The sequence below is a fragment of the Chenopodium album genome, chromosome 7 (assembly GCF_948465745.1).
Source record: "Chenopodium album chromosome 7, dcCheAlbu1.1, whole genome shotgun sequence".
Lineage (NCBI taxonomy): Eukaryota > Viridiplantae > Streptophyta > Magnoliopsida > Caryophyllales > Amaranthaceae > Chenopodium > Chenopodium album.
The window spans coordinates 66,872,102-66,899,524 of NC_137840.1; the positions used below are offsets into that span (position 1 = coordinate 66,872,102).

The 27,423-nt window shown below is 33.7% G+C and overlaps 3 protein-coding genes and 1 pseudogene across 5 annotated transcripts; 3 read left to right on the forward strand and 1 right to left on the reverse strand.

Annotated features, from left to right (window-relative positions):
• Window positions 1-810: 810 nt before the first annotated feature.
• LOC145638130 (single-stranded DNA-binding protein WHY2, mitochondrial-like) lies at window positions 811-6,138 on the forward strand. Its single transcript, XM_081689089.1, has 8 exons — window positions 811-966; window positions 1,873-1,991; window positions 2,104-2,189; window positions 2,264-2,353; window positions 3,311-3,405; window positions 3,494-3,567; window positions 4,145-4,233; window positions 5,689-6,138. The coding sequence occupies exons 1-8, from the start codon at window positions 935-937 to the stop codon at window positions 5,803-5,805; spliced, it is 702 nt and encodes a 233-aa protein (XP_081545215.1). The 5' UTR covers window positions 811-934; the 3' UTR covers window positions 5,806-6,138.
• Window positions 6,139-7,270: 1,132 nt separating this feature from the next.
• On the forward strand, window positions 7,271-12,196 carry LOC145639230 (uncharacterized). Of its 3 annotated transcripts, none has more exons than XM_081690407.1 (6): window positions 7,271-7,495; window positions 7,774-7,844; window positions 9,361-9,466; window positions 9,657-9,789; window positions 11,552-11,698; window positions 11,890-12,196. In XM_081690407.1, the coding sequence occupies exons 1-6, from the start codon at window positions 7,419-7,421 to the stop codon at window positions 11,905-11,907; spliced, it is 552 nt and encodes a 183-aa protein (XP_081546533.1). In that variant the 5' UTR covers window positions 7,271-7,418; the 3' UTR covers window positions 11,908-12,196. The 3 variants fall into 3 exon arrangements, with proteins under 3 accessions (XP_081546533.1, XP_081546536.1, XP_081546535.1); XM_081690410.1 differs by having other exon boundaries at window positions 7,272-7,495; window positions 11,915-12,196; XM_081690409.1 differs by having other exon boundaries at window positions 7,275-7,495; window positions 11,791-12,196.
• Window positions 12,197-14,039: 1,843 nt separating this feature from the next.
• On the forward strand, window positions 14,040-20,127 carry LOC145639231 (RING-H2 finger protein ATL7-like). Its single transcript, XM_081690411.1, has 3 exons — window positions 14,040-14,394; window positions 14,483-14,568; window positions 19,362-20,127. Exons 1-3 carry the CDS (start codon window positions 14,083-14,085, stop codon window positions 19,624-19,626), a joined length of 663 nt encoding a protein of 220 aa, XP_081546537.1. The 5' UTR covers window positions 14,040-14,082; the 3' UTR covers window positions 19,627-20,127.
• Window positions 20,128-21,764: 1,637 nt separating this feature from the next.
• LOC145638131 (phytolongin Phyl1.1 pseudogene) lies at window positions 21,765-23,775 on the reverse strand (annotated as a pseudogene).
• Window positions 23,776-27,423: the final 3,648 nt, after the last annotated feature.

A 27,423-nucleotide genomic window follows, 5' to 3' on the forward strand; every position in this document is an offset into this window, starting at 1 on the left:
TCCCCCAAATCCTAACCCCTAGCCCTAACATTCGAAACACAAGGCAAACTGGCGACGAAATCAGCCACTAGCGGCCGAAGTCGGCCGATAATGGGTTGAAATCAACCATTCAACCCCAACATCGACCGATTTCGGCCATTTGTGGCCAATTTTGGTGGTCGATTTTGGGGAGGAGGTTGTATTTTTGGTGGGGATACGGGGCTGTGATGGATTTTTCGTGTGGGGAGTATGTGCGTCGATTTTGCGTGTGGTGGTTGGCTGTGCTGGGCTGCGTGTGGGAAGGGTGTGCGTCGGTGGTGGTGGGGAAGGTGCTGGGTTAGTTTTTAGGAAATTTATCTATTTTTTTTTACATTTTTTTTATGTTTTTTTTTATTACATTTTTTAATGTTTTTTTTTTCAACCAATTACATATTGACACGTGTGCAAAAAAAAATCTAATTCACAAATGTTTACCTTATTTACCAGTTGTAACTCTTGTAAGTCATATGGGTGCAATAGAAATTAATCTCATATAAAGTTGGGAGTGATAGTGAATAATCGAAAGTAGGGATTATTATTAACGAAAGAGCCAAAGTTGGGATTAATGGGGATAATTTTTCCTTTATTTTATGCATCAGTCTTTGTAAACTTCACCTGTATTTTACATTTTTATTTATTTATTTGTTATTTTAAAAAAAAAATACGTAGTAATAAATTTGAAAATCTTTTCTCTTGGTCCTTTTCCCCAAAGTCTGACGGAAATTGATCTTCTCTAATTTTAATCCGCAGCGTGTTTCAAAAAAAAAAAAAACTTTTTTTTTTTTTCAAGAATAAATTTGAAAATCTTAATATACAGTCTCCTTCTAAATTCTAGACAGTCAAGTCTGTATATTCACTCTCTTCCCGCTGAAAACCCCATTTGCTTCTGACATTCTCTTCCGAAATTTATAGCAACATGATGAAATTAGCCTCCATTTTCAAGTCCAGGTGTACTCTACTTTCTGCTTAATTTCAATCTTTGCAATTAGGGTTCTTATTTATTTCCCCTTTCCTTTTATTCGTCTTTTCAATTTTATTTATACCCTTTATTTGCTGCTTTTAGGGTTTCTGATTTTCTGTTTATTGTAGCATTACTCTGTAAATTGACTACATTTCTGCTATAGTTTTATGCTTGCGTCGAACTGAATGTGCATTTCTCTGTTTTATTTTATTTAAGCATTGATTTCGTATTTGCTTGTTTAATTGAAAATATTTGTTAATAATTTGTGAGTGATGTTGATTTTAGATGGTAATCTTCCTCCTAATAAATATATTAAAATTAAGATTAAAATGTGGATTGAAATGTTTGAATTTGTTCTTTGTTTTGATGGTTAAGTGGTTTTCATGCATTTGGAGCTTTGGGATACTTTTGGGCTGACTGAATGTGGCTGAAGAGGTTGTACTTTGTATTGATGTTTCGGAGTATGTTTCGCCAAAATAAAAGTGGGTTTGCAAATAGATTTCGGCATAAATTGATTTGACTAGAAGGGAAGTTTTTGAAATGGTGGCAGATGCAGAAAGTTTTAGCACATATTTTAGTGTAATGACCTTATGGTATAGAATTCTAATCCGCAAAGAGTGATGGTAATGCATTGAATGATGGAGGAGGTTGACTGGAAAGTTTGTTCATACGCTCTTATTGTGATGGAACAAGTGTTATTAACTTATTTTTCCGGCTTAGTTTTATCATCAAGTAGAAGTAAATCATTTTCTTCTTAATTAAATAGAGCCCTACCTTAGCATTATCATCAATGCTGTTTTGATTATGAGGATGCCAATTGCCAAACTAGAGTAAGCTGTTTTATTTCTGATTTTTGTTAGTGACATTTTATTCTATTTTCTCTTGAAATTAAGGGGCAATGTTTCTGGACAACTCCTCAACTGGAAAAATCCTACGCAAGATGCCTTTGGCTTGCACGCTTTAATGGGCTGTGCTGGCATGTCTACAGTTGGACAAAAGACTCTTACCAATGGTAATAGCAATATCAAATGGATTCTTTTTATTCTTCCTTTTGGAATTGCATTGTGGTTGATTGAGTTTGATGAGTTCTTTCATGTATTTGAGATGTTTCGTACTACGTGCAGATCGCATTTTTGCACCATACTATGTGTACAAGGGAAAAGCGGCATTCTCTGCTGAACCCATTCCTCCAAAATTTTGTAAAGTTGATGTATGAAGTATGAACATAAGCTATTCTTAATTATTTTTTCTGTGGTGGTTAATAATAAAATTTTTGGTGTGCAGTCTGGTATCAGAGTTAAGCGTCAAGGATTTATTATGATGACCTTTTCTCCTTCTGTGGGAGAGCGCAAGTATGACTGGCAGAGGAAGCAGGTAGACAATTGCTTGTTCCGCGGGTCTATTGAACAGTTTACTGTCAGGCTTATATGCATGATACGTTGATACATCCTTTTTCCCACTAAGATATAGACTCCTCAATGTAGCTGTTATGTTTGGATTGGATCATAGTGTTTAAGTTTTTTTTGAAGAACATAGTGTTTAAGTTTTAAACGGATGAATAACTGTAGTACATAGTATATGTTAGCTTTCTGTCTTCACAGGGCTGCATTACCTGAAATTCAGGCATGAAACCCTCTTTACTTCATATGCTGAACAAACAGTCTTAGGAAAAGCTGCAAGGACACTGTTGATTTTTTTGTTTTGAGATTATGCATACGATATTTCCCATCATCTGTTACAGTTTCTTGACTATTTATCATATGGAAGAGACCTGTTCTTGGTTTGCAATCAAGATCAAAACAGGGTTTTAAATTGTAGTTGTAGTTTATATCACGGTGATGTTTGCTGATTGTAGAAGCATGCATTGTGATGTCTCATAAAAATTATAGTTGATGTGGCATGATTCATATATCATTCTTATTGGCCAAATGATTCTTTCATTGGCCCATTAGTTGTGACTAGTGAATATGTAACTATCCTTAATAACCAGAGAAATATTGGTTTGACGGGCTGAGCAATTGATACTTATCTGCTTATATTCAGAATCATTTTTGAAGTAGATCAGTGTATATGATTCTTCATAGGTCAGAAAGCAAGGGTATATATACTGATCTTCTGATCATTATCACTTGAATACAAAGTAGATGCTAACCTTGGACTTGGAGCATGTAGCTCAACTATTCTAGTTGTTGATCTGCATTACCATCTTGTATGTCACAAAGTCACCTATTTAGTTTATAAATTTCTGTTAAAGGTGAGACAAGTGTCCCATATTCTTCTTGTCATTCTCCTACCTCTTTATTGTTTGACTGACTTGGTCTGATTCTTCAGATGTTTGCGTTGTCACCCACTGAGGTTGGCTCTTTGCTTGCGTTGGGTCCTAATGGTTCTTGTGATTTTTTCCATGATCCTGCTATGCAGACAAGGTTAATTTTTGTCCTAGAACAGTTTTCTAGCATGTTTTGCATGACTGCGTCCTGAAATTAATCCTTACCTTGTATATGACAATGTTAGTAATGCTGGCCAAGTGCGAAAGAGCTTATCAATCAAACCAAGTCCAGACGGTACTGGTTATTTCATGTCTTTGAGTAAGTCTTGTTTCTACTGTATCTTTTCTCTCTATGTTCATTCCTACAAGTTTGGGTTAGCTGTAGATGAATACTTTGTGGCCTTTTGAATCCTCTATAATTTGATTGCCAAATCAGGTTTTATGTATTTATTAATTATATGTAAGGCCTAGTGGTATTGGTTTACAGTTTGCTAGAAAAGTCCATACAAGGTTGGCTTTAAATTTCTTGTATACTTCCTCCATCCCTATTTACTAGTCCCATAGCCATTTGCACGAGGTATTATGCAAGTAAAATAGCTGAGAAATAAAAAAATAACGGGTGGGTAAATGTGGGACCAACCCAAGAGAAAAAACAAAGAGAATATCTTAAAAAGGAATTGGGCAAGTAAAAAGGGATGGAGAGAGTAATAGGCACCTATTTTTAAAGTTTAAACTACTGTGCTATGAATATGTTAGGTTTGAATAAATTTCCTTTCTCAATTATACTAGTTCACTGGATGTTTGCCATAAAGAGTTAAAGGTTACCTTGGCTTGCAACAATTTTTTAGAAAAATGTTTGTCTATTCATTTGATCCTTCTGCTTTCCATCTTTCTAGGTGTTACCAATAACATCACGAAGACCAATGATCGCTTTTCTGTTCCTGTGACAAGTGCTGAATTTGCTGTCATGCGCACATCATTCAGTGTATGAGACCTTATACTCCCTCTTTTAAATTCCTCGCATTATTCAAATTTGTGTGTGGGTGGTGGTCAGTGGCTCGGTGGGTGGGAGGGGAGTAAATATTATTGTATCCTGGTTAATAAAAAATTACTCTGACAAAGTTTTGCACATTTCTCATCTTGAAATTTGTTGCTTGCTTTCTTATATTCTTAAACAATCTGACTCTAAATGATAATAAGTGGACCTCAGTTTTCACTTATAATTTAGAAGAAAAATCTGGTGATGGGTATTAGTAGTTGGATATGTGGACCAAGAGGTATTTGCCGGGAATCGGGATCTCGTTGTTAATTTCAGAGATTTTCAAGAGTTAATCTCAGTGAAAAAATAGTCAGAGTTGACAGTAGTCATTGCCGTACATTTCTTCAGTTTTCTTCTTTGCTCCTATCACGTCATTGTATTTAATTGTAATCAAATTCCTGAAACTTATCAATCATTTCTTGTAAATATGCAATATTAGTGGGATTAGGTGGTTTCATGTTTAATGTATGACCATTTAGACTTCTGCTTCTTGATTATCATGCTCATGACTTGGAACCTTTGTAAGATGTTTCATATACTTGTATCCCTTCTATTGATATTCAGTTTGTCTAGCTTTTTAAATGTATGGGCAGCTAATTATTTCTTTTGGACAACAATTATGAGTTTTTTCTCATTCCTCTTCTCCATACTCAAAGCTGGAGATGTCTAGCTTTATAAATGTAAGGGCAGATAATTATTTCTTCTGGGTAACAATTATAAGTTTTTTCTCATTTCTCTTCTCCATACTCAACGGTGGAGAAATCTTGTAGTTAGTTGCCTGTAATTAATTTGAAGAAACTACCAGCAATAACTTTAAGGTTTTTTCAGTGTTCTAATGTAACTGATAAATTTATATAGGAGCAGTAATGGAAATCTGCAAAGGTTTTGATTTTTTGTTAAATGTTGAGAGTTGCATTATAAAATTTTACGAATTTGTTGATATTGGATAGGATACTCAAATATTTGAGGTGTAATATTCCCCCTTTCTTTGGTGCTAGTATAACAGCTGTGAAAAGGAACCAATTCTTGCAATTCTTTTGTCTGTTGTCCTCCTACAACTGTCCAACTCTAGCCCTTGAACTGTATTGCCCATTTTTCTCCACCTTGTCTTAGGGAAGGTGTTTTTTTTTTTTTTTTTTTTTTTTTTTTTTGGGGGGGGGGGGGGGGGGGGGGGGGTATGGAATTAAGAAAATAATACTAAGTACAAAAGAAGAGTTCAAACGATTTCTCAAATCATAGACCAACTAGTGAATGGTTTAGTATTTGGTACTGCTTGTCAACTTAGTGACTTGACAGTTGCCGTAGTTCTGTTGAATGCATCTATTTTGTCAGCAAATAGCCTCATACTATCATCAGTATATTTGCCATCTTGCTGGCCTTTGATATGACTTGGTTTTGTAGTTTGCATTGCCTCACATCATGGGTTGGGATCGATACTCTAGCCAGCCGCCCGTTTTTAAGGAGGAGAATGCAACGAAAGTTGGTCTGCGGAGCATGGATTCAGAATGGGACAGATGAACTGACACAACAGACTAATGAACATAGGACTTGTTTGGACTGTACCAATCGAATTTTCATTTTGTAAGGAAGGCCTTTTGCCAACTCTATGATGATTAGGAAGTCGACTTTGTTAAAGTTACCTAGGATGCCAGTATATGTAATATAGTACATAATTTCGTCGCAATATTCAAGAGCTTGAATTTGGTATGGGGTTAGTTGTATGCTTCTTGTGCTTCTTTGAGTTTTGTTTCCCTAAACCTGGGGTGTGTATGGAAGGTACATGACTTGCGAATATTATGTCAAAGGACTTGTACCTGGTTCATTTATTTCATATGATGCTGTTATAATCCATTTGTTCCACTTTTCTTTTTGATGTTTTAGGCAGGCGACCTATATGTTTAGCACTTATATATGTTCAAGATGTTTTGTTACACTTTTCTTATTAGGCCATCCTGTACTTGGAGAAAATACAAGTTATATTACATGGCATTTTTGCCATATTCAAGAAGAGACACTCTTGAACAACTTCAATGAAGATTGGAGAACTCATGAGTACAAAGAAGCTCACGAACACGTTGGACACCATCAATGGTGAACTCAATAGAGGAGGGAATTCACACTAGCAAACAACACATACCTTCCACTTAGAAGTTAACAAGTCCCTTAATTTTTATCTTAGGGTTTTTGTTGGATTTGACAAAGGTGGTGTCGGGGTTTGGTTTTCTCCGTTGAAGCAACTTGAAGAAGGAATTGAAGATGGGTGAGGATCGGAGGAGGAAGAAGATGAAGTTGGGTGGAAATCGAAGGAGGAAGACATGAAACCATAGAGGTAGGTCATGACTAGGTAGGAGGAAGATATTTTTTTATAAATATTTTTTCTTTGTGAAATTATTTACAATTTTACCACAAAGATAAACTTATCTGTCTATCTTAGAAAGAAACATGTCTCCATTCATCTATCTTATACCTCTTAAAACATTTTTGCTAAATGACATATATTTTTCGTTATTTTATAATAACTCTCACTATTCTTTGCATCCACTTAAAAAATAATCTCATTATACACTAATATATAATGTAACTAACTTATGATGAAAAGACACCTATACAGGTAAAGAATGTGTAGTAATTTAGGACAAATGGAATGTCTAATCAGATAAATGTGAGTGCACCTCAAGTTTTTAAGCAAAGATGAAATTTAATACACTAATTAAGCATAGGGCTAAGATCGCTAGGCTAGGTTTTGGTATTCCAAATTTGCTCAAATCCACACTTTTTTATTTTAAGTTGAGGTGTATTAAAATAAGTTATAAATCATAGTAAAATTTATTCAAAATAGTACATTTTAAACTCGCACTATTCTAAATTTCTAAGTCGAGCCATTAATACTTTCTTTTGATTAATAGAATATCTCATGTGATTGTGACATGAAAATAACAATAATTACACATGAGGTGAGAACAAAAATGAAAATAATGAGTCACAAGAAAATAAAAATAAAATAAACATGAGGTGAGAACAAAAATGAAAACTTTAATTTCAGTTTTGCTTCCACTCTATCTCGGATCTCAAATCATTGTTACTCTTCTTTAGCAATATCTTTTCTCTCCCAACCCGACCCGACCCGAGAAATGCGGAATCCTACGTCTGCTTTGGGTACATGGCTTCACAACAAGATCGTCGAACCCCTTCTTCAAATTTTACGCAGGTAATCTTCTAGTCTTCTCTATCTATTTTTAGTGATTATTTGTGTATTTTTTCTACTCATTTTTCTTAAATTTTGGACCTTTTTACTTTGATAATCTCCAAATTATTGACCCTTTTGAGGTGGGTATCATAATCTATGTCAAATAATCTTTTTTAATGTTTGTTTCAGTTCAATTTCCGAGCTTTTATTTGGGTTTATTGACCATTTTCGAAATTAGCATATATTGCTTTATATCATGATTAATGTAATTAATTATTGTGTAATTGGAATGATTACAGGGGTGCTGAGCCTAAGCAATTGGCATTTTCAACAGCTCTGGGTTTTACCTTGGGTGTATTCCCAATATGTGGTATGTTATCTTCTCTTATTCCTGTTTAATTGAGTAGAAATTTTGTATTTTTACTGTAGATGTGATATTTCGAGCTTTTGGGTATGATTGTATGACTACTTCTAATACTTAGTCTTTTTTTTTTTTTTTTTTTTTTTTTTTTTTTTTTTTTTTTTTTTTCTGTTTAAATGAAATTGTTTTTGGATATAGCTTGTTGTTAAAGTTGATTATGTGTTTTTGTTGAGCTATCTGCAATTGTAAATGGTGTTGTTTTGTTGATTTCAATTGTTGGTACTGTGATATGTATTACTTTGTCGGCCTGTTTGGTAAAGTGGTAATAAAGAGAGGGGGGGGGGGGGGTGATAGGAACAGATATTTCTATATAATCTTGTAAAGGATGTCATTTGCTAATGTCCATGTTGATGGAACTCCAATCCTTAAATATGTGTTTTCTTCACAAGTTTCTAGTTTTTACTCAATAGTCAATACTACATTACTACCTCTACATGTGTTAATGAGTTGTTAATCTTGTTATGGAAAATTGGAAATTATGAAAAAAAAAGAGATATGGAAAAGCGTAACCTTGAATATTGACATTAAAATTTCTTACATCACCTCCATACATACAATACCATTAGAAATTTGACACATCATAAAAAAGGGAAGAAAACTATGAGTCAAATATAAATTGAATTCAAATGGAACTTGGATCCATAATTTTAACTAATAAAAACATGACAAATTGTTGTTGTATGTAGGGACCACATACAACAATTGTATGTGTAGCCTTTACCCATACATTACCATATACTATACGTCTATACGGGCCATATATACTCCGCATTTAAAAGGGATAAATAATGTGATGATAAATGTGTTTTAGTTTCCATGTTCTCAGTGTTTTCTTCTTTCTTTTGCTCAAAGATGCATGTTTGTATGGTTGTACCTCTAAATTGCTTTGTGAAGTTGTTTGGAACTCTACAACTAGTAACTAGAGAATTAATATCTAAGTTTAAAATTTTGAAACTATCTTTCTTCCCAAAATCTTTGCATTTTTGTACACAAAAGATTTTTGACTCATTTTATTATTTTTTGGTATTCACCATTTACCTTCACGTCTCAATTTATTGGGAGTATATTTTTACTCAAATATCTAAGATTTTTTTTACTAAACTAGTATAAAAAAAAAGTTTTTTCGACCACCCATTGTGGTTCACCATTTACCTTCACCTATTTGTCTTGAAATGATAAATCATGCCTCACATATTTGACTTCCAATAGAGTATATGCGTTTTAGGTAATATTATAGCGTTAGTGTGTGTGTGCGCGGCTGCGCGCGCTCGTGTGTGTGTGCTTAAACACACCATGTATATATTGCTGAAATAAGATAGTCATGTGTTAAGTAGAGTGTTCCCTTGGAAGTTGCAGTAGAAGTCGATTGTTATAACTGCTTTATTGGTATCATGCTTCTAAGTGAGACAACTGAGCTTAAGTAATGTTCATTTGAGAATGTACATGCTAAGTTTGACTTTAACAGGGGTAACTGTTTTTTTATGTGGAATTGCTATTCCTTTGTTGGGGTCACGTTGCCATCCTGCAAGTGTGCTGCTGGCAAATTTTGTGGCTACTCCCATTGAATTGAGGTAATTTTTTTTTAAATGAATAATTGTAAACAGCTTCTATGAGGTTAAATCTACTTCAATGTATTTCTGACTGTGATTGGGTTGCTGGTCTTATAATTTTTACCTTTGTGGATCATTTGTTCCCACCTTTGTGGTTCATTTGTACCCTTTATTTTGTGATTTACTAAACTATAGTTTCTATGCTTTGTAGTTTGGTGATACCCTTCCTGCGTCTTGGTGAAGCTATCTGTGGTGGTCCTCAATTTCCATTGACCTCTGATGCTTTGAAGAAGGTTCTGACAGGCCAAGCTTCAACTGATGTTCTACTAAGCATTGTTCATGCGGTATGAATTCAACCTATTATATTTCTTCTTCCCGCCTCTCTACTTGTTTGCTCTCTCTATTATTTTGGGCAAGTGTGTACAGTATACTTTGCTCACCATACAACACCTGTATAACATAGCCCTAGTGGCTTTAATGAAAGTATGAAACTTCTACCATGGGTAAGGCTGTGGGAAAGGTGGCAGTGCCAGCCTATTCTCACAACTTCAAAGACCTTTTGACAATCTCAAATGGCTTTTTTCTCCATCTTGAAGATGATTAGAAAAAGGGTTATTTGGTAATCTAGTTATAGCAGCATATTATAGGATATATAGGTAGAGTTTAAAGAGACATTTGCTTTGGTCTTTTAAATTCCGAATTCCAAAGTGCTATTATGTATGGCTTTTACATTTTTGTGCAGTTTAAAAGATACCAGGTATGTATTGGTACCTCTTTTTTGGGTTCATTGATTCAGTTATGTATAGTTAACAAAAAAGGATGGATAAAAGATGGAATAAAATACCTTTCTTTGTTTTGAAGATTAGATATATGATTATTTTGTATATCTAACCTCCCTATCACTTCAAAATGGTAAACATAAGCTACCAAATAATAGCCAGAATTTGTTGTTTGGTTGACTGCTTTTCTCAAGTAAGCAATAAATACAGGCAGCTAATGAGTTAAATGAACTTGTTAGGCATTCTTTGATGACAGTTCACTGCTAAAACCATATCCACGTGGATAACACTCAACCCTAGGTTTCCTAAAAAAATGTATTCCTATGGTTGATATTAGGAAATCTCATTTAGCTGATTGTCTAGTCTTTATTGAAAAATATTGAAAAAGGCTATATAAATTTTCTTATAGATATGATTCAAGGTGCCGTGAAACCTTTTGTTCATCAAGGCGTTCTCATGTTGATGCTCCTATCTATGTAGCTTAAAGGGACACGTTTTCCTATTATTATTTTTTTAATCTTTGGTGCAACATCATCTCTTTGGGTTAAGTTCAGTCATCAGAATTTGGTTTTTGTTTTTTTTTTTTTTTTTTTTTTTGTTTTTGTTTTTGTTTTTGAATAGGAATTTGGTATTTGTTTGTATGGTCTGTTTTTATCCTTGATCATAACTGTTTTATCCATTAGAAATCTTTGATGAAGAATCCCAATGTACCAAATTGATTTGAAATTTTTAGAAGCTTATGATGATGATGATCACTTAACCACCTAATATTTCAACACAACGTGCTTGTGCTTTTTATTTTAATAAGTTTCAAACTGACCTTTCCTAACATGTTCATTATTACTTTTGTGTCATCTATTTGTTTCTCAACTGGAATCTGGTACTCTGCTGTTGTCAACCAAAGGAAAAAAAAACAACACTAGGGGGGTATAACCTCTTCAGCTCAATTTGACTTATCTGAACCTATGTTTTTTTTTCTTCCCCTTTTACTGTACTTGTTGAACCTTTTTTTTTTTTTTTTTTTTGGAATTTGAGACGAGTTAAAATAAGTTGAGTAGAACATGCTCTAAAAGACACTGGATTTTCTTTTGCGTGATTAATTTTATAGAACTTGCTTTATTGTGCTGCTTAGGGTCATTCATCTAAAGTTCCCAACCCATTACATTAATACATCACAAGTTCCCCTTATTATAGACTTATACATCAGTAGCCTTCTCAGTGTTATGTTTTCATGCTTGTACTGTTCTCTTGTCTAAGTTATTTTCCTGCACTTGCAGTAAATTGTGATGCTGATTTGATTTTTTTGTTGTTTTGACTCTATGTACAGTTGGTGGGGTGGCTGCTTGCAGCACCGTTCATCCTGGCCCTACTTTATGTCGTACTTTTGCCTTGTTACAAGATTCTTGTGCAGAAATTCAGCTCTGACCCCCTAAGCCCAAAGAATCTAAAAGGCGATGAAGAACTTAGGCTCAAGGTGAGGGCTGCCTGATCTATTTTATGTTTAGAACACATGTAGTTTGCTCCTATAAATGTTAGGCATTCAGGCCATCCATGTTTTTTCTCCAGGCCTTGATAGTATAGACTATATGCTCGTGGATTTGTTTAGTTGAAATGCTAGATCTGATCAGGAGGTGCTCTTTTCACAAAGAACTGATCTTTGTTCAGCGTTTTATGTACATGTGAATCCCAGCAAAAACAATGATCTCTGTTGAACAATTTATGCTGCTGTCTGTATGGAGGATGATCGTTTCCAATGGATTGCTGTCGAAAGAACTATCTAAAGTAAAACCCTTTCTTGCCCCCATTCAATTATCTCCCTCCATTTCAAATATGTAAATAACCAAAATTATGGAGAGAGAAGGCACATATACATTATATCATGAAGATGAGGCAATGAACTCTTAGCGAAGGTTGTATATTGTTGACATCACAGTTTGTTTATTACTTCGACGGGGCTTATTGTTATCTTCCACTGTCCTAAATGAATCTGTAATTCTAGCCAGATTTATCAGGCAACTGCAGCATCATACTATCCAGTATCAACTTGGTACTGCAATACACTTCGTAAGTTCGTATATATATGTGAATTAGTGAAAGATTCATGATGGAGTGCTCTCTTTGACTTTTACCAGTCCTCAATAAGGATTGATTAGCCAAAAATCTCAAACGGTCTATCTAGCTGGTGGTAATTAAGGTTATGGTAAAACTTGTACGTAGCACTTGTTATGAACTTCTTGGTAATATAGACGAGATTCAATTTTTAATACTGGGCAATAAAAATTGAATATCACCACTTGTTTAAAAAAATAAGTCAATTAAAATAGACAAGTAGCAAAAATTTATTAAGCTAAACTTATACAAAAATGAGTTTTGTTTAACAAAAGCAAGTCAAATGATTTTTTTTTTTTTTTCCAACGAAGATAAATTAATTTATACTTTTGTAAAACAAAAACAAAAGATATTTCATACCCTTGTTTAAGCACTCATAGAATAAATTAAGTATTAATTTTACCAATTTAAGAGACTAAATGTTTTTTTTTTTTCAAAAAAAATAAGAGGCTAAATGTTTTTTAGAACAAAATAATTGTTCTAAGTTGATTTTAAAAAAAATAAAAATTGTTCGAAATAAAGCATGTTTGTCGTTAATGTACTTGCATTTTTAGTTTTTTAAAAACAAATCAATTCATTGATAAAAGGTCATATGACATATAAATGAAATTAAAATTGGTTAAAAAAACGAAATTTTAATTAACAAATACAGAAAATTGAATCAAATTAGGGTTTCCTTCATCAAAGCTATGATCATTGAACAGATTTTGTATTGTGGTACATCTCTCGCACACATCGTTGGAATATTCAGCCTTTTCGAAGAGACGGGTCTAACGATTTCTTGTAGCCGTAAAGCCCGTAAGGATGATTTTCATTTGATTCCCTAGAATGTACTTACATTTAATATACCTATACTAATATCAAAGTTAATACACTTATACTAATATCAAAACATTACCGCTTGTTTTCTATAATGTAGACGAGATTCAAATTTAATAGTCCAACACTCCATAAAAATATACGGAATAAAATAGATAAGCACTTCTTATAAAATACTATCTTCTCATGACTTTAACAAAACACTATAAATTAGATTATTGTATGTAGTACAAAGTACTTGTTGTTTTTAATATCTCTATTCTAATATCAAAACCTTACCACTTGTTTTCTAGTAAAATGGATGAAATTCATTTTTTTTTTTTTTTAATATTCCAATATAAAATACGGTCTCCTAAGACTTTAACAAAACATCATAAAATAAATTGATTAAATGAGAATTTTGCGGTGTAGCATATCGATATCGCTAATCTAAAAATTGACAACATATATAGATTATTAGGATTAGTAATATCCTTATACTAATATCAAAATATCTCCATATTCCAATATAAAATACCGCCTCTTAAGACTTTACAATAATAAAACACCATAAAATAATCCGATTGAATGAGATTTTTGTAGTGTAGCATATCGATATCGCTAATCCGAAAATTGACAATATACTTAGATTAATTATTATATTAAACCTAATATAAAAATATATAGGGGCATGACTCATACTTGAGATTTGGGAGTTTCGTCATTTTATAAAATTTGTCTTTATTATTTGACAGATGGAACTGCATGCTACACTCTTCAGATTAATCTTTTCCCGGCATGATTTCATCTGACATCATTATCAAATTACATCATTTTTCTACTATAAATCTGCTAAAATCCTAGGATTTTACAATTTAATTTCTGTTTTTCTTCCATTTTTTCATTGCTATAAAACCCTAATTGCCGACTATTTTAAGGCTTGATCTGTAAATGTCGACTGCAAATGCATCCTACAATGGTAGGAGAAGTAGCAGTAATCGCCGCATTATTGAATCGAATCCAATGGAAAGTGATACGAGCTTGATTACGAGCAACAATGGCGGCGGTGTTAGTGGTAGTAATCCAGAAGCAGTGAAATTGTATGAAGCAATTATATTTTCTGGGCCAATCGTGTTCACATTGATCATCATTTTCTTGTTTTACTTCTTTTATCTTCGAAGGCATAGTGTTGATTGGTCGTCTCTTCGTATGCGAGCGTCTAATTCTGCTGCTGTCGCCGCCTCCGCTTCCGATGCTGTTGTGGTAATGGTTGTTTGTTTGTTGATTGATGGATTTGCAAGCATTGTTTATCGATTTGTATTATAAAATTTGGTTTGATTTTCATTTTTAGGTGGTTGAATTGGGGTTGAAGAAAGAATTTAGAGAGATGCTGCCAATTATTGTGTATAAAGAGAGCTTTTCTGTTAGAGATACACAGTGAGTAATTTCTCTTTTCTTGCATTTTTTTTTTTTTTTTTTTTTTGTACTAATATGCTTTTTTTTTTTGAGTTTGGTTTATAAAGTGATGGAAGTATTTATGTGATTTTAGAAGTTATTAAAGATGTGGGGATACTGAATTTGGATTAGACAACTGTTCATTGAGACTCAAATTTTCTTGTTGGATAGTGGATAAACAAGATATTATAGTGGGTTTCTTTCCAGGTTACAAAATCTAGAGTGGTTTTTTAAATCTTTCAATTTAGCAATTATGGTTGAAAGTTTGAAACAATTGGGGGACCGGGCGGCCTTGGACAGGCATGATTTTATGAATGATATGATGAGCAATGTTGCATGGACTCTTCACAAATCACATAGCCAGTGTAGGGTAAATTATGCCACTTGGACATGGCCATTTTGACTTAAGTTAAATTATGTAAAATTTTCGGAAAATGGTTTAGTAGAGAAAATGTGCTGGCGTTGGATGTTTGTAGTAGAGTCCACGTGACATAGCCAGTGTGATGAGATTATGTATTGTATGCGTGCTTGGTGAATCTGTGCAATGACATGATTACAGGGACAATGGAGAATAGAACTTTCAAATGTGGAGCAGTTTCAGTCAAAGCCTAATGTTGTGCCTGAAGCAACTTGGAGTTGGATTTGTGGTGCCCAAACTGATTCCTTTAGTACTATGTCCTCCATCCCTTCACTTATTTTTGATTAGTGCATTGAGTATATTTTATTTTCTATCATGTTTTCCTTATTCCTTTATGGGAGGAAATGAAGAGAAAGGGAGGGGGATAAATCACCTTGTTTGGATAATGGATTGAGGGACACAAGGGCAGGGAAAGGGAGGGATTCATTTTCCCTCCTCGTTTTACTATCCCTCCAAAATTGGAGAGATTTGGAGGGAAAGTGAAGCTCCACTTTCTCCCTCCCTTTCTTTCCCTTCCCTTCCTCCTATTTCCTTCCCCTCCCTTTCCCTTCTAACTTGTTATCCAAACATGCCGTTAGAGATGCTATTCAGGGTCTTCACTGGTTAGTATGTGCTTGTTTAACTATTGTACCTGGAGCCTTTCTAACCTCCCAATAAAATTGATCAAGAAACAATACAACTATATAAGCCATGCACTCCTATTGCAACTGCAATCATCCAAACTAATACCTCACCAGTGATAAAACCCTAGTTGTCTTATGTAAGATGATCCGTACATATAAGGGAAGTTTTTATTCTTTACATTGGGTCGCTAATTTTTTATAAAACCAATCATTAATGGCATATCTCATAGTCTTCCAGTGTGAAATTTGGAGTATGTAATGTTCTGCATTCATATTCAAGGACTTCAATGAATTCAAATGTTCATTAGGTGTTATTCTTAGTCTGTTACTTTATTTTAGGGCCGACTGAATTTAAACTTCCATTAGGTTTTATTCTTAGTTTGTAAAGCCTAAAGAGGAATGACCATCCAACATGGAGAATTATCCAAATTACCCTACCCCTAACTAGTTTGATACTTTGATCTCTTTAGAATTGCTCCTTAATTTACTTCCTCCACCCTTGAATATAATAAATAAATGAATTAATGTGATTCAAATAAAATAAAACAATATGAGAGCACTAGCAGCTAAATAAGTGGGGTCAGCATTAATCGATATGGCCATTGGTCAACAAACAAGATATTATTTATGCTCCTTCTGTCGCTTTTTGTTCAATATTCTTTCTTTGGATACCCTGAAACGTTTGTTTGCTTTCTAGTTTCTACTGTATACACACAAATATGGAGTAACATGTTTTCCTTTTCACACATTTCATTATGGTAAGTATCAATTAATGCATGGCATAACTCACTTTTACATGTTTAAAATCATCAAAAAATTGCTTTTTATCTAAACTAGTTTTGTTGTATTTTTGTTCTTTTTCAGCTTTTGAAACATATTTGAGACAAAAGTGAGTATTAGGATCTTAGTATTACTTGTATTTGCATCTTATAGCATGCAACTCAATGTCAAATGAGTGCATAAGGCTCCCATTTTTAACATGGTCAAGGGGTCCCTATGTACATAGTTAGCATCCCCACAAGCTTACTGCAATCTAGATAGCAGTATAGCATGAATTAGGGCCGACTGAAAATGCGTCTGGTTGTTGAATCCAGATAGTTGATCTGGTCCATTATCATCCTAAGTAGAAATTTTGTGTATGGTGTTTCATCTTGTTAATACTTCTTTAGAATCTTAGATACTATATCGGGATATATTGAATAATGTCATTAATCTTGAATGAAATAGTAATGATTTATGATCAAATCATCAGATCCCTAATATTTCCTTACATGTACTACGTAATTGGTTGGCGTCTTGACAATAGCAAGTGATGTATGATAGATTGTTAGACATACCACTAGAATTATAAGATATATGGTAAGGTATATGATATACATAATCTTGTGAAATTGTCATGGTGTGACGAGTGGAAGCTCCAGAATCCAGACAGACAGAGTAGTTAAGATCAACAAACGTATTCAAGATAAGCCATTTTGATTTTCTATAACGTGACACAACTAACTTTGTTTTTCTAATTGCTGGTCTATATATATTTGTCATCAACCAATTTCCTATACATGATTTGTGGGCTAGTCTGGGGCCCTATGTTACTTGGACTCGGATGAAGTGTCAAATTAGACACGGGTGTCCAAGCATCGGACTCGCCCATTTTCTTGAAAAAAGTTGTGTTTTTAGTTAAAAATGAAGTGTCCAAGTGTCGGTGTCGGTGTCCGACACGAGTCGTGTCGACACGGACACGTGAGGTAAATAAAAGAGTCCGAGTAACATAGCTGGGGCCTAATCATCCCTAAACTGGTCCACATAACTTATGACCTGGATTAGACCATAGGCCTGGTGGGTGGGCTTTTTGTCCCGACAGGCCAAGCTGGTCTTGTGCTTGGTTCTGTTATGCCCACTTGTCACTTGAATTGGTTCGCCTGGTAATGCATCTTGTCTTGCTCGTGTTGAATTGCAGCCAGGTTTGACCTGTGAGCTGGTTTTGCTTGGCCGTGCCAAATTCAGAACACATGTCATGCCTACGGTTCACACAATTTTCCTTGAACTCCAAGCAGTGTCATGTTTTTATACATCTTTATATCTTCACTATCTTTGGTTATTCAAAACCCAGTCCCAAGTTTTATACAAGTAATAATTTTCAAGGATGTTACATGAGATGGGTGATATTGTGGTTTCCTTCAATTAGTTCTATGTATTATTCTTTTTGTTTCTTTGGTTACTTCATTCTTGAAATATATCAAGTGGTAGCTTTGCTCCTACATAACTGATGTAAGAGTTATACCTAGGTGCTTTGATGTTAATTGATATACATGTGGTCATTATCTTCAATTTAGAACTACCGTTAAAGCTTGGATTTATTCTACCTTATGATTTAAATTGCTCCATGTGCACTTAAAACAATTCAGTGGTGATTATATTTATGTTGTCAACAACCTGTGGGTTATTCTTTCTTTCCTTATCGAAAATAATTGATCAGTCAATAGAGTAATCTTTGGTCACAGCGAGCTTTTAGAATACGGAGGTGCATATCACTATGAATTTTTGACCCATCTAACGTTTTAGTTATAGTAACTAAAGAAAGTTATGTCCATGTGTAGGATGTGATTGCTGGGGAAAGAATAGGAAAAAACAATACTCAAATTTGGTTTACATGATTCATTAATCCTATTTAATTGTGAAAATTCTTGTTTTAATTGGTAGAATTGTTTTTGTAAAGCTTTTCGATTTGTCTTTCTTCATGAGTCCTACAATCTGCCCAATTCTCTAAAGAGCTTCTCCATCGTCCTTCACCATTGTTGTGAAATCATCTGGTAAAATTCATTTTAAACTTTGTGACTGTTCCCCCCCTAAAAATCACTCCCTATGATTCTAATGCAGCTATCTTGTGGGACCTCCATCTAGTCACCATTATGTGTTAAAAGAGGTTTTGATACCCTTACTGATTAAGTTAGAGCATCATACTTTTAAAAGTTTATTTTGTATGAAAAAAGTTGTAAAGGGATAGTTAATCAAAAAGTCATAGTTCTCTTTCCTGTCAAAAAAAAAGTCATAGTTCTTATAAGATATTACACTAGGAAAAAGAAGTCCACATAAGTGGTGATTTTGTTTTTTGAGATCCCACATAAAGGGTAGTTAAGGGCTAACTTTCCTTGATTTGAGTTGTGTAATGTACCTTGCTTGTGTTTGTGGTTTTTTTTTTTCTTGGAAAGTGTGAGATGAAGATTTGATTATTTTTGGAGATTTTGACGTATTTCCATACACCTTGTATATTTTGACGTGGTGGTGGTGTATGAACGCTTACCGATACCGGTAATCCATACGCCTTGTATATCTGGATGTGGTGTTGTTATATGAACTCTTGCCAATACTGTTATATAACTTCAGCTGATATAAATCCGTACGCCTTCTATATTTTGACGTGGTGATGTTTTATGAACTCTTGCCAATACTGATGAATAGCTTCAGCTGATATATTTCCATTCACCTTGTATATTTTGATGTGGCTGTGCTATATGAATTCTTGCCAATACTGGTAAATAGATTTTTCTTTGATTGAGTTCTCTCACCTTATTTTGTTGGTGATCTAGGAACTGAGCTGATTATCTCAGCCTACATTGTCAATTGACTTCTACTCTCTTTCTCTTTATTTTCTTGCATCTCTTTTTTTTTTTTCTTCCAGATAATTTCTGCTTATTTGCACGTTTAAATATCTCATTAAATCAACCACATCTCAGATGCTCAGTGTGCTTAGGGGAGTACCAAGCAGAAGATAAGCTTCAACAGATACCTGGGTGTGGTCATACATTTCATTTGTACTGCATCGACCTTTGGCTAGCCACTCATACCACCTGTCCACTCTGTCGCCTTTCCCTTATCAGTTCATCCAAAACCCCACCAGCCTCGGAGTCTGAGAGTAACGATCAGACTGATAGTAGTAGATCTGAAGACTCAGAGAATGTAGATGATACCCTTCGGCTAAGCAGAGTGCAGGTTTTGTGATTTAGCTCTCCTTTATGGGAGAAACAGGAATGTGTGAGATGATTTTAAAGAAGGTAAGAACCTGTACAGGGAAGACAGATATCTAGGATACGAGATGGCTGTAGGTAAATCTTATCAGCAATCTCATTGCTTCTTGTTGTGTTGTGGATGAGTTCTGCTGTATTGGAACATTTGCCTGAATTTAAGTGAGCAAGAAAGGGTTTCCTGTGAAATTGATATCATGTGAACTCTTACGTCAGTGTTGAATCAAATGGCATTGTATCCTGCGAGTGTGTTTATCAACCGAGGAACCTGTACTTGTCCAGACTCCAAAGAGAGCTATTGATTGTGTTGTCTCGTTGTATGTGTGTAGAAGTATGTAAAACTAGTAAGCTATTTAAATTATCTCCTATAGTTGCTTGTAGTGAAATTATGTTATTATATAGTTTTTTTTAATCAATGTTTTCATGTGTATAAAACATGTGAAATCTCAAATGTATTAGCCTGGTTTGTCTCGTGTAACATTTGAGGTTTTGCATGAAGCTAGAATATACTTCCTCCCATATTCTTTTATTTACATTACAAGGTAGCCCCTAGGCGTTAACGTTTACATTGATCTCTTTTAAAGTGCAAGATGCTATGTAGCAAGTAAAAAGAAAACGAAGGATGTAACAAGTATTAGTAGGCTCCTTGCTACAAATAAAACTACAATTGCAAATTACAAGAATATGGTTCATCAAAATGACATGCTGTATTATACGAAGTACTCCGTATATCCATTTCAGCGAACAAGTTTCATGGAATGAAGGTCTGAATAAGATTTTATGCTCTCAACATTTCTTAACATTAGTCTTGTTTGAAATCCGATTCAATTTTGTGTAACTTGATCTAAGCATGAGTAACAAGTTGCAATCAAGCAACTACACTTGCAAGTTGCATGTCATATGTAATTGCAGTATATAACATAGTTCCATAGCTACTTAATTCACATATTATTTATACGAATTCGTATCTGTAAAATGTATGCACCGAGAACTTGTATGCTACTCGTATTATACAAGCGTGGCTCTTCTATAACCTGGCCTTATGAGCTGTAGCACCTCCAACCACTAAACAACCTCTTTTAAGGCGTGGTAGGACTGTTGGAGTGTTGTCTGAGTTGTTTCATTTAAACAACAGCAGATCATGTCTGACTCAACCAAAATTAAGCCGGGATTGGGTTGATATTTGCCAACCTGATTGCTCAAACCATTATTTGAGGCTGTGTATATATGCTTCACGAGCAATTTTTACTCCGTCCTGGTTTTGGTTTTAAGCCCAACCTTGCTCGGCTAGGTTTCTTCCTGTTAGAAATTTCTCAACCAAAAACCATAGCCAAACTCCTGATAACCTCTCAAACTATAAGAAAATGCCTCTAAGTAATTAAGTATGCTGACCAATGTTTGAGCTTATCAGGAAACCAAATTAAATTGTAACAGAGAAGGAACTACACTAACGTATAGTATATGAACGCATGCATCAGCCAAAAGTCGTATAAAGTCATGCATCAACCAAACGTCGTATGAACTCATGAATCAACCAAACATCGTATGAACTCATGCATTAACCAAACATCTCACATTGTTGAACTTGATCCAACCAATGTTCCAACTACTGCTCTAGTGCTCTGGTTATGTCCTTAGGTCCATTTCAAATAAAGTCTTACTTGACCATTATCACTTCATGCATCAATTTACCAAAATATACTACAGTAATATGGATTCGTTCTTTTTCTTCATAATACGTGTATTTATATTTTAGTGTATGGTAAATCAGATGGGCTTAATTGACAAGAGTAAGAGGAAAGTATAAAGTATTATTTTTAATTTCCCTCTTGCCAATCGAACTTGAATGTTAACAGGTCTTGCTTACTATTCATAGGCTCTTGCAATGCATATTAAACTCAAAGCTAATCTAGAACAAGTCTAACTGCCTCACAATTACACTAAACCTTGGTCTCAGAGAGTCACAGTCATCAACAACAAAGCCTTAGTCGCAAAATGATTTGGGGAGTCACTGTCACCGATCATCAGAAAGTTAATGCAATGATACCTACCAGTTATCAAGAAAGCTTTTTTACCAAGAAAGAGAGCTACATATGTATATCATCCCCCCAAAAAAAGTACAAAATGATACTATATTGTACTACTAAGAACAAGTGTTTAATGCAAAACCAGTTCACAAGAATAACATGAGTATGAGCTAACAAAGGTTACGTGGCCAAAGTAATTGACCCATTGAGCTTATGCCTAAGTGCCCTTCCGTTAACAATACCAGGTCTGTGAACCTGGATCAGGCTTTAAAACAACCCAAACAACTTAACTAAGTAAAACTGTTGGATTTCAATTTCAACAAAGAAGCAGAAAATGCTGAGAGCTCAAGTATAGAGTAATCCTGTTAAATAATATGATAGCTTACAGCTCATGTAACATTCGAGTTCTGAAACTATAGACCTGTACACATATTCTAGCACTGAATGCTACAGAATAGGAATGTTTACGCAACAGGCTAAAAACGTAACTGCTATACATACTCCAGAATCCTGTAAAATGACGGTTATTGGAACTATGTCCTCCAATATCCATAACATTAAAAAAAAAAAAAATATTACTCAACGACGAACACACTGAAGACCCTGACAAATAAGCAGCCAAACAAGAAACAATATAATGCATACTGCAGCATCAACGATAAGAACTAACCATACTAGGCGACACCATTTTCTTCTTGAGGTTTGGGACCTCAGCCTCATGGAAGAGCTCATATCCTTGTGCAATGCCAATGGAGAAACTGTTGCACCTGCAGGATTAGAGTCTGAATCACCCCTGTGCCCTCGGTCTGTAGACCTGCGGTTTTCTTCAAGCTCAATACCTCTCATGGAAATCATGTGATGATCCTTAACCTTCTTGTCTTGCTTCAAGGGCTTACTAGTACCTAACAAAGGCACCTTAGTAGAAGTCGCAACTTCCACCACCTCCCCATAATACGAAACACAAGGAGATGAAGATGTGTTCGCACTACCACCATTTGCTCCGGTTTGTGAAACATTTTGTAAGGAGGTAATCAATTGACGAATCACAGGAACCAATTGTTCCTGTAAGTTAACATTGGAAGCACCCCCCTTTCGACCACCAGAACCCTTCTTGGCAATCTTCTTAAACTCGATCCTAACATGCTCTAAGAACCGGAGAAGGGCAGGATTTCCAATACCCTCATTGGCAATGGCAAAATAAACATATCCATCTTCCATCAAAAACATAAAAGTCCTCTTACTCATGGTCTGAGAATACCATCTATGGCATAGAGGAGCTTTTTCCAAACACAACACCGCCAATTTCTCGATTTCATCGTCTCCCCCACTGTATGCCTGTAATATCCTACCCCCTTTCGCAACACAACAATAATGCACAAAACCCTTTTCCATGGAACCCATCAATTAGCATATACAGTACTCAATTCCAGTCCAATTAAGCAAGAATCTTGATTCGAATAAAGTAGAATTGAACCAAATCTTCAATTAACGAAGCAAATACTAAGCAGAAAGCAATAATTTCATCGGCAAGTAATTCAAAAGCATCCAAAAAATACCAGAACAATTCCAACGCAAAATCTTCAAACTCTAGAAAAAAGTCAGTCATGATTCATCCTTAACATAGTGAATCAATTCCCACATCATAACCTAATTGAAACTCAATAAAAATTCGTTCTTTTGGATGAAGTATTACCAACAAACAAATCCAATCAAAATACAGGAAATTCAATGGCGAAGTTGTCAAGAATACTGAAAAACTTATACAAAAATTTCGAAGAATGAACTTACTGAAGTAGAAGGGAAGGAATAATTCTAGTGAAAGCAAGCAGAATTGCGTGTAAAAGCACCTTCTTGGAAAGCTTCCATGGTGGTAGACCTGGTCACAGGAGGGAAATTGGAAGGCAGTTTATGGGAAAGCAGTATCAGCAAAAATGTAATGATGGGGTAACTGATTTGTTCATAATTTATGGGTTGACGCGGTGTCTTGCCGGGTCAGCTTTCTTCTCCTGCTGAGAAAGCTGGCTGCTCCCTCCTCGTCTTTTAGGTGACAAATGGGATGTTCGGATCAACCGATCGGATTTAGTTTGTTTTAACCTGGTTCAAGTCTTATTATGGTGAGGTTTTAAAAAAAAAAGTCTTATTAGGGTGAGATTAAAGTGTTTGGTTTCAATTGCTCATGTAACTTAATTTGTTACTTCGTAATTTCGTATGATACCAATGAGATTATGAAAATTGATGGTTGGTGTAAAACAGGTTACATGTTCAAATTCTCCCATACCCATTCATTATTTGTATTGTCACTCGTTTAAAAAGTTTGTTTTGGTATAATCAAATTTAATTCTTTTAATACTAGGTGGGGCCGAGTGCATTCAGATTTTGATGAAATCACACTATTTAATTCAATTTATAGTTTTAGAGTTTAGAAAAATCATTTAGATCAAGTCATTAGTTGGTTAGTTTTTGCAAAGTGTATTTCTTTTTCTTTTCCATGAAAATCTAATCTAATCTAATATATATAAATAAAGTAGGCATTTTTCGAAAGCATTCGGGGCGCCACATAAGAAAAGTAAATATTTCGTCCAATGATAAATTAGATTTGTATTTTAATTTTGAATAAAATAATTGTATCGCCACGTAGGTAAAAGTAGCGAATAAGATATGGTATTTATCTTATAAAATTTTAATGTCACATAAAAAAATTGTATCGCCACGTAGGTAAAAGTAGCGAATAAGATATGATATTTATCTTATAAAATTTTAATGCCACGTGGGTGAAAAACCACAAATTTTATTTATCATTATCTTTATTTATCTTATAATAATTTTCATGAATCATTATCTTTATTTGTCTTATAATAATTTTTTTTTAAAAAAAAATTTCTTAAAAAGAAAAGTGCACAAATTTTACCAACATAATCTAGCTTGTGACACTATATCACAAATACTAAATAATACCTCCGAAAAAAAATTATATTTAAATGATAAAGTATCATTATAAGAAAAATTTTGATAGTGTTTATGATAAGAAATTAAAATTGTTCATTAATCATAATTAAATTAAATTTTTTTATACCTTCTGTTATAAATTGACACATATACGACACCAACAAAATTTCATATTTATACAAAATTCGCATCTAGAGAATTTTGTATTGGTAATTTTGTGTTAGTTTTAGGTCATCAATGGTAGGGTACTTTTTAGCTTAATTTCATATGTTTATGTTTTGTTTGATGAATTTCGTTTTTACATGCAGATTAGAGAATTAAATTCGAGCAAAAATGATTAAAAATTCAAAGTACGAGTTTTTCACCTGTTTGATGTACTAAATTTCCGGAAACAAAATAGCTTAATAAGTCTGGATATGGTAATATTGGACGAAGAGGTATTTTTAAAAACAAATATTGTGATTTGGATTGCATAATCAACTTATTAAATTAATTTAATTTCTTATTTTTAATTTCAGGGTGATTACACAAGTTCATGCCTCAATTTAAAGCCAATTGTGTTCAACATTTTCGTCCAAACTTGATTGAAGACTATGAAATGTTTACTCTATTAGAAACTTTTCAGTCGTTCCAAATAATAAGCAATATCGCGTTGTCATATCGACAACAAAATAATGATTCAATAATTAATGATGAAAAAATTCCAATATGCATAGATTTGATTTTATACATTTACAATTTTTAGATCTATTTCGCAACAATGATATCGATATTTTTTATTAGGTTTTAATAATATTCTTACATATATTTATGTGTATCTAATAATTTTTTTTTACATTTTGCTTATGTGTAATTTTTTTAATGTTCTTATTGAAATATTTATTAGGAAAAACAAGGTTATGTAAAGCTTTGGAATAATATTTTGTTGAGCATACGAAACAGAAAAATCAACTTAAGTTTGTTTTTTTAAAAAAAAATTATTCTTATTCATTAGTCAAGTATGCAAAACTTGAATTTGTTAAATTGAAATAAACTATGAAAATATTATCTCATTCGTCGGGTGGTTAAATAAAATCATTTAGATAGATCAAAAGATTTTTTTAATTCTATTAAAAAAAATTAATTTTTTTAATTATTTTTTAAAAATATTCTACTTCTAATATAAAAGATAATAAGAAATTACAAAATAATATACAAAATGAAATACAAAAAAACTGTGCATCGCACGGGCTTACACGGGCTTAATTATTTTTTAAAAATTATTCTTAGAGTAGATCGCTTCAAGTCGGTCGATTTACTAATGAGCATTTTTATCTTAATTTATATGGGTAGAGTATATTTTGTTTTTGCCTTCCATTTGAGACTACTTCCAATTCTTCATATACTCCATATTTGTCACACTTTCTTCTTCCTAGTTTACACGATTTATGACCAAATCTCTTTGAAATATTATCTTCTTCCCCTTTTTTTAGGGTAAAATTTACAGTAACATGCAATATAATGTCACTCAATAGTTAAGTCTTTAGTGATATACATTGATATCTCAGGTTCAAATCATACATGAACTAAACATTTAAAAAAAAAAATTACAATGTGAACTTGTGCAATAAAAGTCCAGGGAAAAAAATAATAAACAAATACTAAATATATATACGATAGATATGATTCTTCATGATGCTCTATTACCCCTCTTTTCATACATTTTCCCCCAAATTTGCTATTTATTGCAAAATCTCCAAACTTAATTATAAAAAACACTAAATCCTTCCTGCCCCTAATTTGACTACTTCATTATATGCTTGAAAGTTGAAACCTTGCCTGATTCAAAACCTAAACAACCACAATTATAATTTATTGTGGACTCATGGTGGATTAAAATATAGCCCAATACTTGTACACTTCCTTTTATGACCATATCAGCTAAAATATCTAAATTGATAAATTACCATTTCTTTAACTTCAAACATCCTTTAAAAAATCCCGTTAAAAAAAAAAAAACTAATTAACTTTTAACGAGTTTTTTTTTTTTTTTTTTTAAACTTTTATTTAACTTTTAACATCCTTTAACTTTTAACGAGTTGAATGTAACAAGTATAATTACATACAATTTTGCCACATGTTAATTAGAATGCACAATCAATCAATCTCATAAATAGGGTTGACTACATGAACCAAATATGATTATTCCATGTGATGTGGCCGTCCACAAAAATCTTCCTCCTCCATCCCTTACGATCCAATACCTCATCCTCATGTAAGTCCATATTCTTCTTATCCTTCTTAACTCCTTTCAATCAAGTCATTTTTGGTCTCTCTCTCCCTCATTTAACCCCTCTATGGTCCCACCTTCCACTCTTCTTACTGGTACACTCTCGATTGCCGTCTTAGATGCCCAAACCAACGCTGACGATTTTCCCTTAGTTTGTCTTCAATGCATGCCACGCCTACTTTCTTGCGGTCTTGCGGATAACCTCATTTTTTATTCTATGTCTTAGAGTGTTTCCATGCATCCATGAAAAAAATTCCAAATGCTTGTACCTTATAGTCACGTTCGAATACTTGCCTCAATTAAGTTCTTTCCTAGAAAGTTCAGTAGAAAAAAAACAAGCCATAAGAAGATAATTGGAATTTGCTCCATATTAGGCATACTAACACATTAAACTCGAATACATGTCGCAATTGCTTGTAGTGATGTCATGACTCATGACATATATTTAACAAAATTATTTAGGAGATTTTGTAATCAAATTCCACTTGCTATTACCATGTTTCATGTCTAGATGACGTTTCATAACAACTTT